This window comes from Chiloscyllium punctatum, chromosome 6 (assembly GCF_047496795.1).
Source record: "Chiloscyllium punctatum isolate Juve2018m chromosome 6, sChiPun1.3, whole genome shotgun sequence".
NCBI lineage: Eukaryota > Metazoa > Chordata > Chondrichthyes > Orectolobiformes > Hemiscylliidae > Chiloscyllium > Chiloscyllium punctatum.
Genome location: NC_092744.1, coordinates 3872132 through 3888823, shown reverse-complemented (window position 1 = coordinate 3888823; position 16692 = coordinate 3872132). Strand labels below are relative to the sequence as shown.

At 40.0% G+C, this 16692-nt stretch overlaps 1 protein-coding gene across 9 annotated transcripts in view; it reads right to left on the bottom strand.

Moving 5' to 3' along the window:
- Positions 1-16692, bottom strand: part of agfg1a (ArfGAP with FG repeats 1a) — a 93155-nt gene that overhangs the window by 33445 nt on the left and 43018 nt on the right. For 4 of the 9 annotated variants that reach the window (XM_072571901.1, XM_072571902.1, XM_072571908.1 and 1 more), the window contains 4 exons: positions 11249-11365; positions 8856-8927; positions 3990-4184; positions 188-350 (listed from right to left, as the gene is read on the bottom strand). In XM_072571901.1, the coding sequence (XP_072428002.1) occupies positions 188-350; positions 3990-4184; positions 8856-8927; positions 11249-11365 (547 nt within the window). Of the gene's footprint in view, positions 1-187; positions 351-3989; positions 4185-8855; positions 8928-11245; positions 11366-16692 lie in introns of all 9 variants that reach the window. The other 5 variants (XM_072571905.1, XM_072571906.1, XM_072571903.1 and 2 more) reach the window with 4 other exon arrangements.

Below are 16692 nucleotides of genomic sequence, written 5' to 3'. Positions count from 1 at the left end.
AACAGTTTCGGACGCAAGAGTAAAATCTTATCCGGTGAATCTTAGCTGAATTTTCTGACTTGCAGGATGATTCACAGGATCAGACTTTCATCTGGAGACTTCAGTCACATTTCCAAGACTATAACTGTACTGCACAAAGCATTTCTGTTTTGAGTTTAGAAAGTCTATGCTCTAAAGTGCACTTTACCTGCTTGTGCTAGATACATTACTAGTGGTTGATGGACAGCTAAAGACATTATCTAACTCTGCTAGTGCTGCATACTTGTTTGCTGAGGAGCTTGACTGATTGGCAGTCATCACAGATGATCCAACAGTTGTTGAGCTGAAACTAGTCAGTTGACTACTTCCACCTATAAGTTGGAGGAAAAGAAGAAATAATTCAGAAAGATTAAGCAGCCTGCAAGACAGTATTTTTGAAGCTCAAATGATGTGATTATCAAGGATTAGACTTTGTGAATATATTGATATCAAAATAATAATTAAGAAAGAAAATCAATAGTTAAAAGGTTATTGGTTAATTATATTGTTGAGTTGTAATCACTAAATGGAGGGGCAAGAGTCGCCCTGCAGGGGAAAACAACAGCAAGAGCTAGATCAGTGGCACCAGGATTGATTCTGTTGTACAGCAGGGAGGGTTAAAGTGTAGGTGAGTGCTAGTGATAGGGGACTGTATAGTCAGGGGCACAGATCAGTGTTTCTATGGTCACAAGTGATACCCAAGTATGGTGTATTGCCATTCTGTTGCCAAGGATGTCTTGAAGGGGGAGTGTGAGCAGTCAGAGGTCATGGTCCATATTAATATTTATGACATAACCAGAAAAAGAGATGAAGCTCTGCAAAGGAGAGTTAGGTGGGATGTTGAAAAGCAGGACTTCTATGGTTGTAATCTCAAGAATAACCCCTATGGCACATGCTGGTGAGGTCAGAAATAGGAAAATGCAGTTGAATGCATGGCTGAAGAGCTGGTATAGGAGGGAGGCGTTCAAATATTGGAACATTGGGACCTCTTCCAGGGCAGGTAGGATCTGTACAAGAGGGATGGGTTGCATCTAAACTGGAGGGACACCAATATTCTCACATGGAGGTTTGCTTGTGCCATTAGGGAGGGTTTAAACTAGCACAGTAGTGGTGTGCGACCCAGAGCAGTAGGACACCAAGTGGGGTGTTTGAAGAGAGGAGAGGGGCTAAATCAAGTAAGTCTAGTTGGAAGAACAGACGGGGCCAATTTAATAAACATAGTGGGATTAGCGGTCTGAAGTGTTATCATTTTAATGCAGTGAGTTTAACAGGTGAGGAAGATGAACTTAGTCACATCTACTATTCCAGGTGCTATGATGTTGTAGCCATTACAGAAACTCGGTTGAGAGAAAGGCAGGACTGGCAGCTCAACATTCCAGGGTTAAGATGTTTCAGGCATGAAAGACAGGGGTGTAAAAGGGGATTCTGAAAACAATATGTAGGTAGCTGACAAAGGGAGGGGCCCATAGGAAGTTTTTAAATGCCAGTTGACCAGTGTTCAAGACCAGCATGTTCCTGTGAGGAAGGATGATAAGATTTGGAAGGAAGATGAGGATGGCAAGATTTGGGAATCTTGGATGACAAGAGATGTAAGCTTAGTTATAAAGAAAAAGGAAGCAAAAGGAAGCAACAAGGCCCTTGAGGAATATAAAGGAAGCAGAAAAGAACTTAAACAAGACATTAGGAGGGGCTAGAGGGGCCCATGAAATTCTTTTGGCAAGTAGGATTAAGGAGAATCCCAAGGTGTTTTATATGTGTATTAGGAGCAAGAAGGTATCTAGGAAAAAAGGTAGGTCCACTCGAGGACAAAGGAGAGAATATACGAATGGAGCAAGAGGAAATGGGTGACGTCTTAATGAGTACTTAGCATTAGCACCTATCAAGGAGAAAGATATAGATAATGGTAAGTTTAGAGGAGGGGCACGTTGATATTCTAAGGCATGTCAATATTAAGATGATGGTACTGGGTGTCTTGAAAAGCATTATGGTAGGTAAGTCCCTAAGGCCCGATGGAATCTATCCCAGGATATTGAGGGAGACAAGGGAGGAGAGTGTTGAGATCTTGACAGAGATCTTTGTGTCCTCTTTAGCCACAGGTGAGGTCCAAGACGACTGGAGAATAGCAATTCAAGGGCAACAGGGATGATCAAGGAAATGAAAGGCAGTCAAGCGTACATCAATGGTAGGGAAATTATTGGACAAAATTCTTAGGGATAGGATTTACTTTCATTTGGAGAAGAATGAACTTATTAGGGATAGTCAGTATGGCTTGGTGCAGGGGGGATTTGTCTCACAAACTCAATTGAGGTTTTTGAAGAAACGAAGATGTTTGATAAGGATAAGTGAATCTTATCCGCATGGACTTTACTAAAGCATTTGACAAGGTAGGCTGGTCCAGAAGATCAAATCATATGGAATCCATGGTGAGTTAGCCAGCCAGATCCAAAATGGGTGTGGTCACAGATGACAGAGGGTAGTTATGGAGGGGTGTTTTCCTGACTGGAGGTCTGTGACCAGTGGTGTTCCACAAGGATCAATGCTGGGACCCCCATTGTTTGTAATATACATAAGTGATTTAGATGAAAATGTAGGTGGTCTGATTGGTAAGTTTGCAGATGACAAAAATTGGTGGAGCTGTGGATAGTGAGGAATGATATCTAAGAATGCAACAGGCTAAAGGTCAGCTGCAAAGTTAGACTGAGAAATGGCTGGAGTTTAATCCAGATGAGTGTGAGGTGATGCATTTTGGGAAGCCAAATGCAAGAAGAAAGTATCCTCTTAATGGCCGGAACTTTAGAAACATTGAGATACAGAGGGATCTTGGGGTCCAAGTCCATAGCTTCGTGAAAGTGGCAACACGAGTAGATAAGGTGGTAAAGACTGCATACAGCATAATTGCCTTCATTGATCAGGACACTATATTTAAAAATTGGCAAGTCATGTTGCAACTGTATAAGACTTTAGTCAGGCCACATTTGGAGTACTTTGTGAACCTCTGGCTGCCACATTATAGAAATAATGTGGAGGCTGGGAAGAGAGTGCAGAAGACGAATACCAGGATGTTGCCTGGATTGCAGAGTATTAGCTACAGATGGGGTTGGACAAATTTGAATAGTTTTTGCTTGAGCATCAGAGGCTGAGGGGTGGCCTGGTAGCAGTATATAAAATTATGAGAGGCGGAAAGTTGGAGCCTCTTTCCCAAGGTGGAAATGTCAAATATTTTGGGAGGTACAGATTTAAGGTGAAGGGGGAAAGTTTAAAGGCAATGTGCAAGCAAGCTTTTGTTTAGAGAGTATTAGATATCTCAAATGTGCTGCCTGGGGAGGTGGTAAAAGCAAATATGATAGCAAAATTTAATAGGTATTTAGACAGACACATGAACAGGCAGGGAATAAAGGGATATGGACCATGTGCAGGAGATGGTATTAGTTCAGAATAGCATCATAATTGGCACAGACATGGTGGGCCGAAGGGTCTTTTCATGTACTGTTCTACGCTGTAATTGTAAGATGTGAGCGACTCACTAACAGTTGTTGCTAAATCTCATCAAAACTGAAACACAAACCAATTTGTGATGGGCTTAGAAGAAAAAAAGCCCCTGAGCATATGCATCGGTGGTGTATTACTGAGTTATAGGACTTGGGAAAAGTTTAAAGTACTTTTACTGATTTCTATTGACAAGAATCAGAGATTCTCTCTGTTGCTAGAAAGGAAATGTGTGTAAATATTACAGAGATTAAAGACTAACCAATAATGTCTCCCCATCTTCACAAAACAGTTCAGTGTTACAAAAATGCTCATCACTCATGCTCACACACGTCAGAAAGTCTCTTGATGTAAATAATAAAGGCCTGACAATGCTCAAAAAAATATTATCATTAGTTGAGTGACAACAGGTCTTCATTACTCACTGATAATGCAAAATAATTTATTGTCTTACTGTGGTTGAGTAATGTAGTAGTTGGCATTACCTTGTGTTGAGGTACTATTGCTGAAAACATTATCCAGATCAGCAAGAGCTGCATATTTATCCTGAGTGACAGCATGTGCTTTGTTTATAGCTGTGTCATTCCCAGAGGAACAGAAAGCTCCAAAGTCAGCACTAGAAGATTTTGGGAAGTTATCAAAATTTGCAAAATTAGCATTTGTTGACGCAGAGGATCCACCTGTTGTGAGAAAAAAAAAAGGTTTCGGAGAAACATTGGCCTTCAGTATTAAAGAAAACCTTGCAGTAATAAGCAGCAAATGCAGACAACCAAAACTTGACAATTTGCAACATGATACACTTATAATCTAAAAATATATCTAACATGCACCTGAAAAGCAAATATCTGCTGATAATTCTCTTTAAATTGCATCCTCAATTCTCAAACTGGACTTTCAATTTAAAAATGCCACTTAAAATAGAATCAGTATTGAATTGAATGTTAGATGACAAATTTCACTGAAACAAAAACATTATGAGGTCTGTTAGGGAAGATACCTACTTGAGTTAAGAGTCTAGAACTAGAGGTTTCAGGAAAAAGAGGTCACCCATTTAGTCCAAAAATAAGGAAACATTTCTTCACTCAGTTTACTGATTGGAATTCTCTACCCGAGGTCTTGGACATTCGGTGTTGAAGCATATTTCTGACTGAGATTTGGAGATTTTTGGACTCTTGTGGGAAATGAGGATCAGGAAGGAAATTGGAGTTGATGTGAGCTTCAGCCATGATCTTTCATGAATGGCAGAGAATGTATAAGAAGCCATTTGTCCTACTCCTGCTTGCAATGGCTTTTATTGCTCTATATTTTTCACATAAATGTCTTCTTAGGTTATTTCAAGGAGTCAACCACACAGGGTCTGGAGTCACATATAGGTCAGACCAAGTGAAGATAGTAGATTTCCTTCCATAAACAGCATTAACAAAATAGATGGGTTTCTCGAACAATCTGGTTGTTAACACAGTCACTTTTAAATAATGAATTTTTTTGAACTTTGAGTTATTTAGTTAACTGGATTTATATTCCCTAGCAGGCATGGTGCGTTTTGAATACATAAGTCTGGATTATTGTAACGAGTGCCTGGATAGCTCGACCAGTATCATGACCTCTGTGCTATCATTCCCAGTCAAAAGCCCAAACTCAGGAATATCTCTTTTAGCTCTTATTTTGATGGTCAAACCCAAACAATTCTTTCTCGTGAAATTGAGTGCAGGAGTTCAGGATTTACTTGATTCCTTGGCATATTTGCTGGAGCACCGAAACCCTTTTTTCTTGGGATTCCTCTACTATTTTCACTACAATTAATAGAAAGTTCCTTTCAAGTGTTAGCATTTCAATTTTGAAAAAGATTTTACTCAAAATTAAACATTATTTACTTGGGCTGCAGCACCACTAACATAGATTTAAGTAGAAGATACATTAACCTCATTATTCTCTGCATTAGGGTAAATAAATGAGTAACTAAACTGTCTAAAATGACAAACATGGTTTAAAATCCTGCATAAATGCCTTAACTTAAAACTTAGCATTACTGACATGGTGTCAATTATTTACTTCAGGAGGAAAGCTCTTCCATACACACAAGCATCAAAACTCTAGTGATTCAAAACTCATAAGAGAAAGCTTCTATTCTACCAGTTGATCTGGTAATGGACAGAGAAGCCTCACTGCGCTAATTCTCTCATCTGACTGGTAGCATGCCTTTTTCACTTTAGGATCTTATCATTTGTATGCGCCTGGATCATGATAACTTGTGTTGAATTCCTCCAGCCTAATTTTATTTAAAACAAAAAGCATTTTTAGAAATATGTGATATGATATCCATTCCTGGTCAAAATTAGAGTAATAGATTTCTAATTATTCTGCAAAAATCCAGGTTTGCACATGCTGAGAGGAATTGGGGAAAGGAAGATAAGGATTTTTATTTTTCATTCCACAATCTTGAAATTATAGTTTATAAAGAAGCACTTGCGCGTTTGTTTAATTGTACAATGAAAGTGTTAAGAAGCTGTTTTTAAGTAATTCCATTTGTTGGGGTGTTGGGGTGGAGGGGGTGGGTGGGGAAGAGGCGCGGGGGAGTCTGTTTGAAATAACAGTTCAGTTTTGCTTCAAGCAAACTCCCCCCCCCCCCCAAAAAAATGGTATTGCTTAAAAACAGCTCCTTATCATTTTCCGCGTTCAATTATAAAGCAGTCAATATCACTATTAAATTTCTTAATTTCTCAGATTCTATTTATATCTTTATATTAAGGTATTTAAAAGATGTTAAAACAATGGCTCAAAACACAATGGCAGAGGTCTAGCCACTTGATACTGCTCAAACCAAAGGGACAGGCCTAACCGGTCAATGAAAATAGTTCACTTAAAAAGAAAGGAAAATGTAAATTAATAAATCTGCAAGGAGGTCCATACCAAGACTGCTTTTGCTCATCTACGAATGACTTGGGATACATAAAGACTAAAAGATTAATGAACAGAACGTGACAAATACACAAGTTTGAAATGTGAAAGCTTAGACTTGCTTTGAAGTGCTGCTTCCTTCCAGTGGCATAGACACGTACTAAGCATAGTTTTTCTGTGAAATAAACCCTCAAGCAATTGGAAACTAGATAGTATAACACAGCACTACCCTTCACATATATTTAAACCTGCCCATACTGTTTTTTTTTCAAAATGCCTTTATTCTGTTGGTTGTGGAAGTCCAATATAATTTTAACTGGGACAATGTCAACTTGGACTGCATGAATTTTACCCAATGTACTAAATTTTAAAAATAGCAACTTCATGCAACAATATCTGTGTGGGATTCAGAACACACAAAAAAAAACATTGATGAATTGTTGCAGGGTTATGAAATTGCTCCTATGTCTTATAATCTTATGGCTAACAGGTTAAGGGATAGATTAATAGATGCTACAGCATATGTTTAATGGGACATTCCAACAAGACAGAAAAATTCTAAAGCGGGGAGACCCACTCTCTGTGGCTAACTGATAAACTTAAATATACTATCAAGCTTAGAGGAAAAAAAAACAAAATTGCACAAAGATGGATCAGAAGAAAATAGAAAGAACAAAGTAAGACAAGATTAATAAGCGAAGACCATTGCAATTTGAGAGAAAACCAGCTAGAGCCTGGGCATTAATAATGGAAAATGAGGACATGGCAGATGAATTGAACAGATAATTTGTATTGGTCTTCACATACAGAATAAAAGTAAAAGTTACATTTCAGAAACACTATAAATTGGGAAAATGAAGGAAAGGAGGAATTCAAGAAAATTACAATCACCAGAGAGGTACTGTGCTAATTGTTGGAGTTGTGGCTGACAAGTCTCTGGGTCCTGATGGATTTCATCCTAGGGTCCTAAAAGTACTGGCATTGCTTTTAATTTCTCAAAATTCTCTAGATTCGGGGAAGGTTCCATTAGACTGGAAATTAACAAATGTAATTCCTTTATTCAAAAAGACAAGACATCAGAAAGCAGGAAACTACAGGCCAAATAGCTTAGAAGCTTTTATTAAAGACATTACTGGCAGGACACTGAAAATTTCAAGATAATCAGGCTAAGTCAAAACAGCTTTGTAAAAGGAAATCACATTTAATCAATGTATTGGATTTCTTGAGGAAGTAAACCTGGACATGTGCACTTGATAATGACTAACACGACAGGGGATTACACTATGAATGGCAGGACCATTGAAAGTACTGAAGATCAGAGCGACCTTGGTGTGCACATCCACAGATCCCTGAAGGTAGCAGGATGAGTAGATACAATGGTTAACAAGACATATGGGACACCCGTCTTTATTAGTTGAGGCACAGAAGAGGAAGGAGGTTATACCAGAACTGTATGAATCGCTGGTTAGACCACAATTGGAGCACTGAGTGCAGTTCTGGTTACTACGGCACAGGAAGGATGGGATTGCTCTAAAGAGGGTGCAGAGGAGATTTACCACAATGCTGCCTGGCTAGATGGTCTGAGCGAGGAGGAAAAATTGGATAGTGTGGGGTTATTTTCCTCAGAACAGTGAGGGCTGAGAGGGTCCTGATAGAGAGGTATGATTATGAGGGGCACTTTTTCCATTATTAGAAGGATTAATAACCAGGGGCCACAGATTTAAGTTAAGAGGTAGAAAGCTAAGAGAAGAGTGAAGAGAAAGTTGGACTTAAACTCATTGTCTGAAACATTTAAGCTGTACTTAGATCTTCACTTGCAAAAGAGAAACGTTTCATCAGTTTTGTGAATCTTTGGAATTCACTTCCTCAAAAAATGATGGAAGCAGAGACTTTGAATATCTTTAAGGCAGAGGTAGATGGATTCTTGGTAAGAGAGAGGATGAAAAGGATTCAGGAGGAGGAGGAGGAACATGGAGCAGCCAGATCAGCCATGATCTTACTGAATGATGGAACAGTCTCAAAGGGCCCCGGTGACCTGCTTCTGCTCCTAGTTTGTGTGTGCCTTTCTAACCTGACATGGGAGCACTTGATGTTGACAGTAAGTGCCTAGAGGGGAAAAATGCTTTGTCCTAAACAGTCTTGTTGAGAGAAAATATCTTTCAGTTGTTTATTCCTTTAAAAATGCACTAAAGGAATATTTAAAAGGTATGTTGGTACACTTGTGTAAAAAACATTTTTAACAAAAAAACTGAAGAACTGTTAAACTGTAGGATATCTAATCACTGGTGGCCAAAACAGACAAGAATTCTCAGTGACCGTTTCAGAACTTTCAAATATCATATGTAATAAAGGATAAAATAAGAATACAAAAGAAGGGTAGAATGGTATCAAAATTGAACTGAGCACAGAAAGAGACATTGAAGCCAAGGTTCCTACACTGTTATAGCACTTACTGTGGCTGGCTGGGAGAGGAAAAGCAGAGGCAAAGTCACCAAAACTGCTGCCTGATGATAGAGTTCTGAAGACTGGAAAGCAGCAGATATGGAGGTGAAACCAACAAAGAAACAGAAGAGAAATGAAATATGGAAGTGAATTACAGACACAAGACCAAACGAATGGCAATAACATAGGCCATGCTTCAAGTACTGCATTCCAGGTTGAGTCAATCCAAATAATCACGTTCTCAGAATGAGGAGATAGTGATATTATTTATAAATAGCTTAAAAACATTGAATGATGCTTTCAAACTAACTCTTCCTATTTAATTCTCTTTCCTTTGGGGTAGTTCCATATTTTAGAAATTTGCACCATTTGTATTATGAAATAACAAGTAGGAAATGACCTCTTGGCGGGTGAAACAGAAAAAGAGCATAAATGATTAGAAAACAGCGTTACCCTCATCTAACACGTCCTAAATATGATCCACTCCCTTGGCAGTCTGTTTCACCTTTGGAAAATTTAAATTAAATCTGGTCCTTTTAACCCTCTTTCTTAAATTTGAAACGATGCCATCTTGCCTGTAATTGTTTTGGCCCAGACTCTGCGGTTGTAATGACAGTCAAACTGTTTGCTATGTTATTCTATGGAATGGAATGGAACTTGTGGTGTAGACATATGATCAGTTAAAAGTGTAAATCCAGAGGTCGTAATGCTCAGAGCCCTGCTCTTCTATAGGGAATCATATAAAAATTATCAATTGATGAGAACTTTCCATTTTAAATTACTGAATATCTCCGTGTCAAACCACCAATATTTTAATCACTAATGTTTAGGTTTTAAGTTTGCGACTGAGCTGGAAGGTTTGTTTTCAGATGTTTCATCACCATGCTAGGTATGTTATCAGTGAGCTCCAGTGAAGCTCTGGTATTCTCTCCCACTTTCTGTTTGTGTGTCATGGTCTGTTAAGGTGGGTGATATCATTTCCAGTTCTTTTTCTCAGAAGTTGGTAAATGGAGTCCAAATCGATGTGTTTATTGATGCAGTTCCAGTTTGAATGCCAGGCCTCTAGGAATTCCCACTTAAAAATGTGTTGCTGGAAAAGCGCAGCAGGTCAGGCAGCATCAAAGGGGCAGGAGAATCGACGTTTCGGACATAAGGCCTTCTTCAGGAATGAGGAATTCCCGCGTGTATCTCGGTTTAGCTGGTCCTAGAATGGATGTGTTGTCCTAGTCAAAGTGGTGCCCTTCTTTGTCTGAATGTTAGGATACTAGTGATAATAGGTCATTTTTTTTGGTGGCTAGTTGGTGTTCTTGTATCCTAGTGGCGGAAAACTCATTGATTTGGGCCCCATTTGCCAACCTCTGAGAAAAAGAACTGTAAATGATATCAACCACCTTAACAGCCCAAGACACACAAATAGAAAGTGGGAGAGAACACCAGCGCTTCACTGGAGGCTCACTGATAATGTTACCTAGCATGGTGATGAAACATCTGAAAACAAACCCTCTAGCTCAGTGAACAAACTTAAAACCTGAATCTCAACCTGAGCTACAAATCTTAAAAATCGCAAACTATAATTTTTCTTTCTGAAAAGAGTTGGCTTTTGACATCTTAGCTCAATATTCCAATGCATGTATTGCTCACTGTGAAATTTATAAATGACTGATAGTCACATTTATTACTATTTAATTTGCAATCATTAATTGGACACAGTGACCACAACATTTATGCCATTAAATGTGCTGATATTTAGCTTTTCAATACATCTCAGAACCTTGCATTCTTCAATAATGTCACTGGAAAAGTTTACTTCTGCAATGCAACTATTTCAAGCTTTGCAACATTGCCTCAAACTGAAGATCCCTCTGATTTTTAGTCATCTGACCTCTATGTAGCTCAATCTCAAATGCTGTTTGACAAAGCTCCTATGAAGCATTGAGGGGCATTTTATTAGATTAAGGCAACTATATAAATGCAAGTTGCTGCACTTTCGAGATCCTTATTTTCTTCCTAACGCCTTCATTTTAGAGGGTATACATGAGTTCAAATCCTCTGAATGTGACAGAACATATTCAAATTGTGAAAATAAAAATGCAATAAAAATCTGTAAATGTTAGAAATCAGAAATACAAAACAAAAAATATAAATAATTTACAACAGTTGAAATAGGAAAAGATATTTTCCCTTTTGTACTGATAGGCCTTTAGGGTATTGACATATGGTACTATTGAAAATAGTATATGGTATATTTTTCATTTTTACAAATATAGAATGGATTGAAAATGAGAACTGATTATGTTTGGACTGATTGAACCCTTATGAGCTACCTTGTTCCGATACACACAAAGTTAAAAACAAGACATCTCACTGTTTCTGAAAACAAATGGGCAGTTAAATCCACCACTACCTGTACTGTTGGGCTGGAAAGGTGACAGACTTGCTGAGGAGAAACCTCCAAAATTATCAGAAGTATTACAACTTCCAAACGCAAAGTTTGCAAAATCTACATTCATAGGAGTTGGTGCTGAAACAGTAACATGGAGGAAAGGGATGGAGGAAGAAAACCAAAACAGACATGTTAATGATCATGAAAGCCATGTACAATAAACAGAATACCATGAGTGAAGTAAACAGTTTAAGAGTCTCATCTGAACTTTCCAATGAAAATCAATCAATATGCATACAGTTAAATATGACCGCCCATGATATGTATTAATTGAAAAATGGTCCCAATTCTCTGCCTCTGCCGCATCTGCTCAGACAAGGAGATATTCCACCCCTAAGCATCCGAGGTGTCCATCTATTTTAAATAAAGTGCAATTCCGTCGTCTGTCATCCAGAGAGCCCTCCATCACACCGCCTCCATCCCTCACTCCACTGCCCCCCCACAAACACAATAAAAACAGGGTGCCTCTGGTCCTCACCTACCACCCCAACAGTCTTCACGTCCAACATGTCATCCTTAAACACTTCCACCAAATCCAATTAGACCCCACCACTAAAAATTAATCCCCTCCCACTCTACTCTGACTTCCGCAAGGACTGTCCCCTTTGTTAATCCTTGGTTCACGTCACTCTCCCCACCAACACCCACTAACCCCCAGGTACCTTCGCCTGCAACCGTAAAAGATGCAAAACCCGCTGGTACACCACCTTCCTGACCTCCATCCAGGGTCCCAAACAGTTCTTCCAGATGAAAGAGAGGCACACCTACCTCTCCGCCAACCTCTTTTACTGCATCTGGTGCTCCCAATGTGGTCTTCTCTACATCGGGGAGACTAAACATAAACTAAGGAAACATTTTGCCGAGCATCTCAGCTGGGTTCACAGGGGCTGACCTGACCTCCCAGTCACTTTAATTCCCCTTCCCACTCCCTCTCCAAAATGACCATCCTTGGCCGTCTCTATTGCTATAGCAAATCAGACTGCAAATTGAGAGGAACTACACCTCATCTTCTGCCTGGGCAGCCAAAAGCCCAGAGGACTTTACATTGAGTTCTCCAATTTTAAATAACCTCTCTTCCATCCCTCGACTCCATTTCCAACCCCTCCCCCTCCCTTCCATTCCTCTGACTGATCCTTCCTTCCAGCTACCAACCAGATACATTCATCCCATCAACCAACCAGGTTCTACACCCTACCTGTGTTCACCTATTTCTATCACACCAACCTGCCCCATTCCCACCCAAAATCACCCCCCACCGCCGCCCCTTATCTGCAGCTTCCCCTACACCCACCCCCCATCCTGAAAAAAGATTACACCTGAAACGTGGACTTCTCCACCTCCTGATGTGTCTGGTTTGCTGTGCTCTACAGTGTGCTAGAAGTGGAGGGTGTGAACAAGGTTCCTTTTAGCTATGATTCCTGGAGAAGGGCTCATGCCCGAAACATCGATTCTCCTGCTCCTTGGATGCTGCCTGACCTGCTGCGCTTTTCCAGCAACACATTTTCAGCTCTGATCTCCAGCATCTGCAGTCTTCACTTTCTCCTTTTAGCTATGTCTTGTATAGTGTTCAGCTTCTCAAATGTTGTTGAAGCTGCATGCATACTGCTAAGTGGGGAGTACTCCATCACATCTCTTACATCTGCCTTGTAGATGGTGGATAGGCTTTGGAGAATCAGAAAATGGGAATCGTAAATTCCAACTTGCTCTTATGGTTTCAATATTCATATGGGTTGTCCAGCTATTTCTAGTCAATGGTGACGCCCAGTGTTGATAATAAAGGATTCACTGATGGAGGAAAGGCCATTGATGTTGCAGCTGAAGATGGTTGGGCCAAGGACACTAACCTGAGGAACTCCTGCAGAGATGTCCTGGAGCTGAGATGACTGAAATCGGACAGGTGCAACCATCTTATATGCCAATTTTGACTCCAACAAGTGGAGAATTCTCCTGACTCCAGTTTTGTCAGGGGTCCTTGATGCCACAGTCTGTCAACTGCAATCTTGATACCCAATCCTACTTCATCTCCACAATTCAGCTCTTTTGTCCATATTTGAACCAAGGCTTTAATGAGGTCAGAAGATGGAACGGTCGTAGTGGAACCCAGACAGGGCATCACCAAGCAGGTTATTGCTGGGCAGGTGCTGCTCGATAGCACTGTTGACACATTCCATCACCTCACAATATACTTTCCAAATTATTTTTGTATCATCAGCAAATTCAACAATCATATCTTCGGTCCGTTCATCCTAGTCATTTAAATAAACGATAAACAGAGACCCCAGCACTAACCCTTGTGGCACACCAGAGGAAATAATCTATTAAAGAACAATGAACAAAGAACATTCACAGCCCAGGAACAGACACTTCGGCCCTCCAAGCCTGTGCTGCTCCAAATCCACTGTCTAAACCTATCACCCAATTCCTAAGCATCTTTATCCCTCTGCTCCCCACCTACTCATGCATCTGTTCAGACACACCTTAAATGAATCTACCGTGCCTGCCTCTACCACCTCTGCTGGCAACATGTTCCAGGCACCTACCACCCTCTGTGTAAAGTACTTTCCACGTGTATCCCCCTTAAACTTTTCTCCTCTTACTTTGGCCTCTTGTTATTGAATCCCTCACCCTGGGAAAAAACTTGCCTCTATCTACCCTGTCTATACCCTCCATGATTTTGTAAACCTCAATCAGGTCCCCCCTCAATCTCCTTTTTCTAATGAAAACAATCCTAACCTACTCAACCTCTCTTCATAGCTAACACCTTCCATATCAGGCAACATCCTTGTAAGCCTTCCCTGCACCCTCTCCAAAGTGCCCATATCCTTTTGGTAATGTGGCAACCAGAACTGTACACAGTATTCTAAATACAACTGAACCAATGTCTTGTACAATGTTAACATGACCTGCCAGCTCTTATACTCAATACCCCGTCCGATGAAGGCAAGCATACTATATGCCTTCTTGATCACTCTATCCACCTGTGCAGCCACCTTCAGGGTACAATGGACCTGAACTCCCAAATCTCTCTGCTCATGAACTTTTCCCAAGGCTTTTCCGTTTACAGTATCATTCGCTCTAGAATTAGACCTTCCAAAATGCATCACCTCACATTTGCCTGGATTGATCTCCATCTCGCACTTCTCTGCTCAACTCTCCAGTCTATCTATATTCTCCTGTATCCTTTAACAGTCCCCTATGCTTTCTGCTACTCCACCAATCTTTGTGTCATCTGCAAACTTACTGATCAGACCACCAATGCCCTCCACCAGATCATTAATGTATCGTTTCTACATTGTTTCTGGGTCAACTTGCCAAACGTCTAGCCATAGAGAAAGTGAGGACTGCAGCTGAGTTCTTTGATGAGGTGACACAGGCAGTGATGAAGATAGTGCAGTGGATGCTGTATATTTGGACTTCCAGAAAGCATTTGATACAGTGCCATGTGGCAGATTCATGGGTCCTTGGCAGCATGGATTAGAAGTTGGCTAAAAGATAGGAAACAGACAGTAGATAAGTATGAAGTACTGTGTTCAGCTCTAGCCACCTTAATTAAGGAAGGATGTTAATGTCCCAGAGAGAGTTCAAAGAATATTTGCGAGAATGATATCAGAAACAAGGGATTTTGGATACACAAAAAGATTAATGAAATTGGGCTTAATCTTCTCTGCTCCAATGAGAATAAGAGCTGACCTTACCGAGGTGTTCAAAATCATGAACAATTTTGACAGAATACAGAAGGATATTCTATTTCCATTAGTTGGCGTGTCAGCACCTCAGGGTCATTATTTCAAGACCATCAGCATGAGAGCTAGGAACGAGATGAGGAGAAACATCTTTACTCAGAGATTAGGATTTGGAATGTGCTTCATGGGAGTGGTGGATGTTGATTCTATAGGAGGTTTCAAAAGAGAGCTGGGTATATATTTAAAAATGATTAACTTAGACGAATACAGAGATAAGGCTAGAGATCGAGACTAGTTGGATAGCTCTCTCGGGAGCCAGTACAGACATGATGGATTGAATAGCCTCCTTTTGTTCTGCACATTCTATGATTCTATCCTCCCTCATGACAGATGTTAAGCTGACTGCCTGCAGTTTCCTGCTTTCTGTTTCCTTCTCCTTTGGAATAAAGGAGTTACATTCAGGTTTCCATTTTAACAATTGCATATTTATTCAATGCTCAGCACCGAGACTTCACAGTTCTAAAATGTATTACCAGCAGCACTATAAACCAATTTTGGAATTGCAGACACAATGCGATTGCTGGCACAATTCCTTTCTCCATTAATGATGCACTAATAGTGGATAGCAAATTGCTTTCCTCTTCCTTTGTGCCATATTTTCCTTGAACTCCTGTTGGCATATATAATAACGCAACATAACTACTCCAAAAAATTCACAAGAGTCCTGGCTAATTCAAGCACAGGAAATAAGATAGTCTACAACACAATATCAACATTGTGTCATCCATACTAGCCACAGACCTTTTTCTTTTACTGTACTCTGGATCCAGGACCAAGCTTACACCCAACAGTATATTTCACTGACCCTTGACCTAACTCAGTCAGCACTGATGTAATGCATTCAATGGCTGGCAAATTAAGCATTGATTGCAGCATCAATCATAATCATTGCCAAATTATTTTCTGAGTTCACTTTTGACTGGACTACTAATGCAACTGTAAGCAAATTTAATAGCCCTGTTGTGTATTAGTATCCTAACTGGCTTCAAATTTCAGTTCTGAAGATCCGACTGCAAGAAAATGAAGACAGGCATACTCCACATCCAATTTTAACTGAATATGTTTGTTGGAAAACTGACTGGATTGGGTGCAATACTAATTTTACACTCCAGCTGATGTTAGGCTTCACTGACTTCAACTCACAGTAACGTTGGAGACGGAAAGCATTAAACCATTGCTTCCCTTGATCTGCTGCATTCCCAGTTGGGAAAGTTGTTAAAATTACCCTCACACTCTCACCACCATACCAGTGAGATCTCAGTTGGAGATTGCATTTTTAATAGTGAATTCATTCAGTATTAAAAATTCCATCAACCCTCTAAATATAGTTTTTAAAAGAGCTTTGAAATGGAGAACAGACTGAATGCCTCCTGAACTTTAGACTGAGTGCTCCATAACCACATCAAAATTACCTAAAAGCCAATCTTCTAATTAAATGAGGATTCTGGTAGAGCCAGCTATTTAAAAACTGATGTGTAATAAGCCCACTTCCCTGCATACTATAATCGTTTCCAAAAGCCAGATGTTTCTTTGAAATGAGTTTATTCAAAGCCATGACTAAATAATTGCTTTACTACTTCTCTAATCACAAACTAATGACAGCCTGAAAGTCGGGTGGCTTGTGATGAGAAACTGAGGATCGATGAAGCCACTTTGCATCAG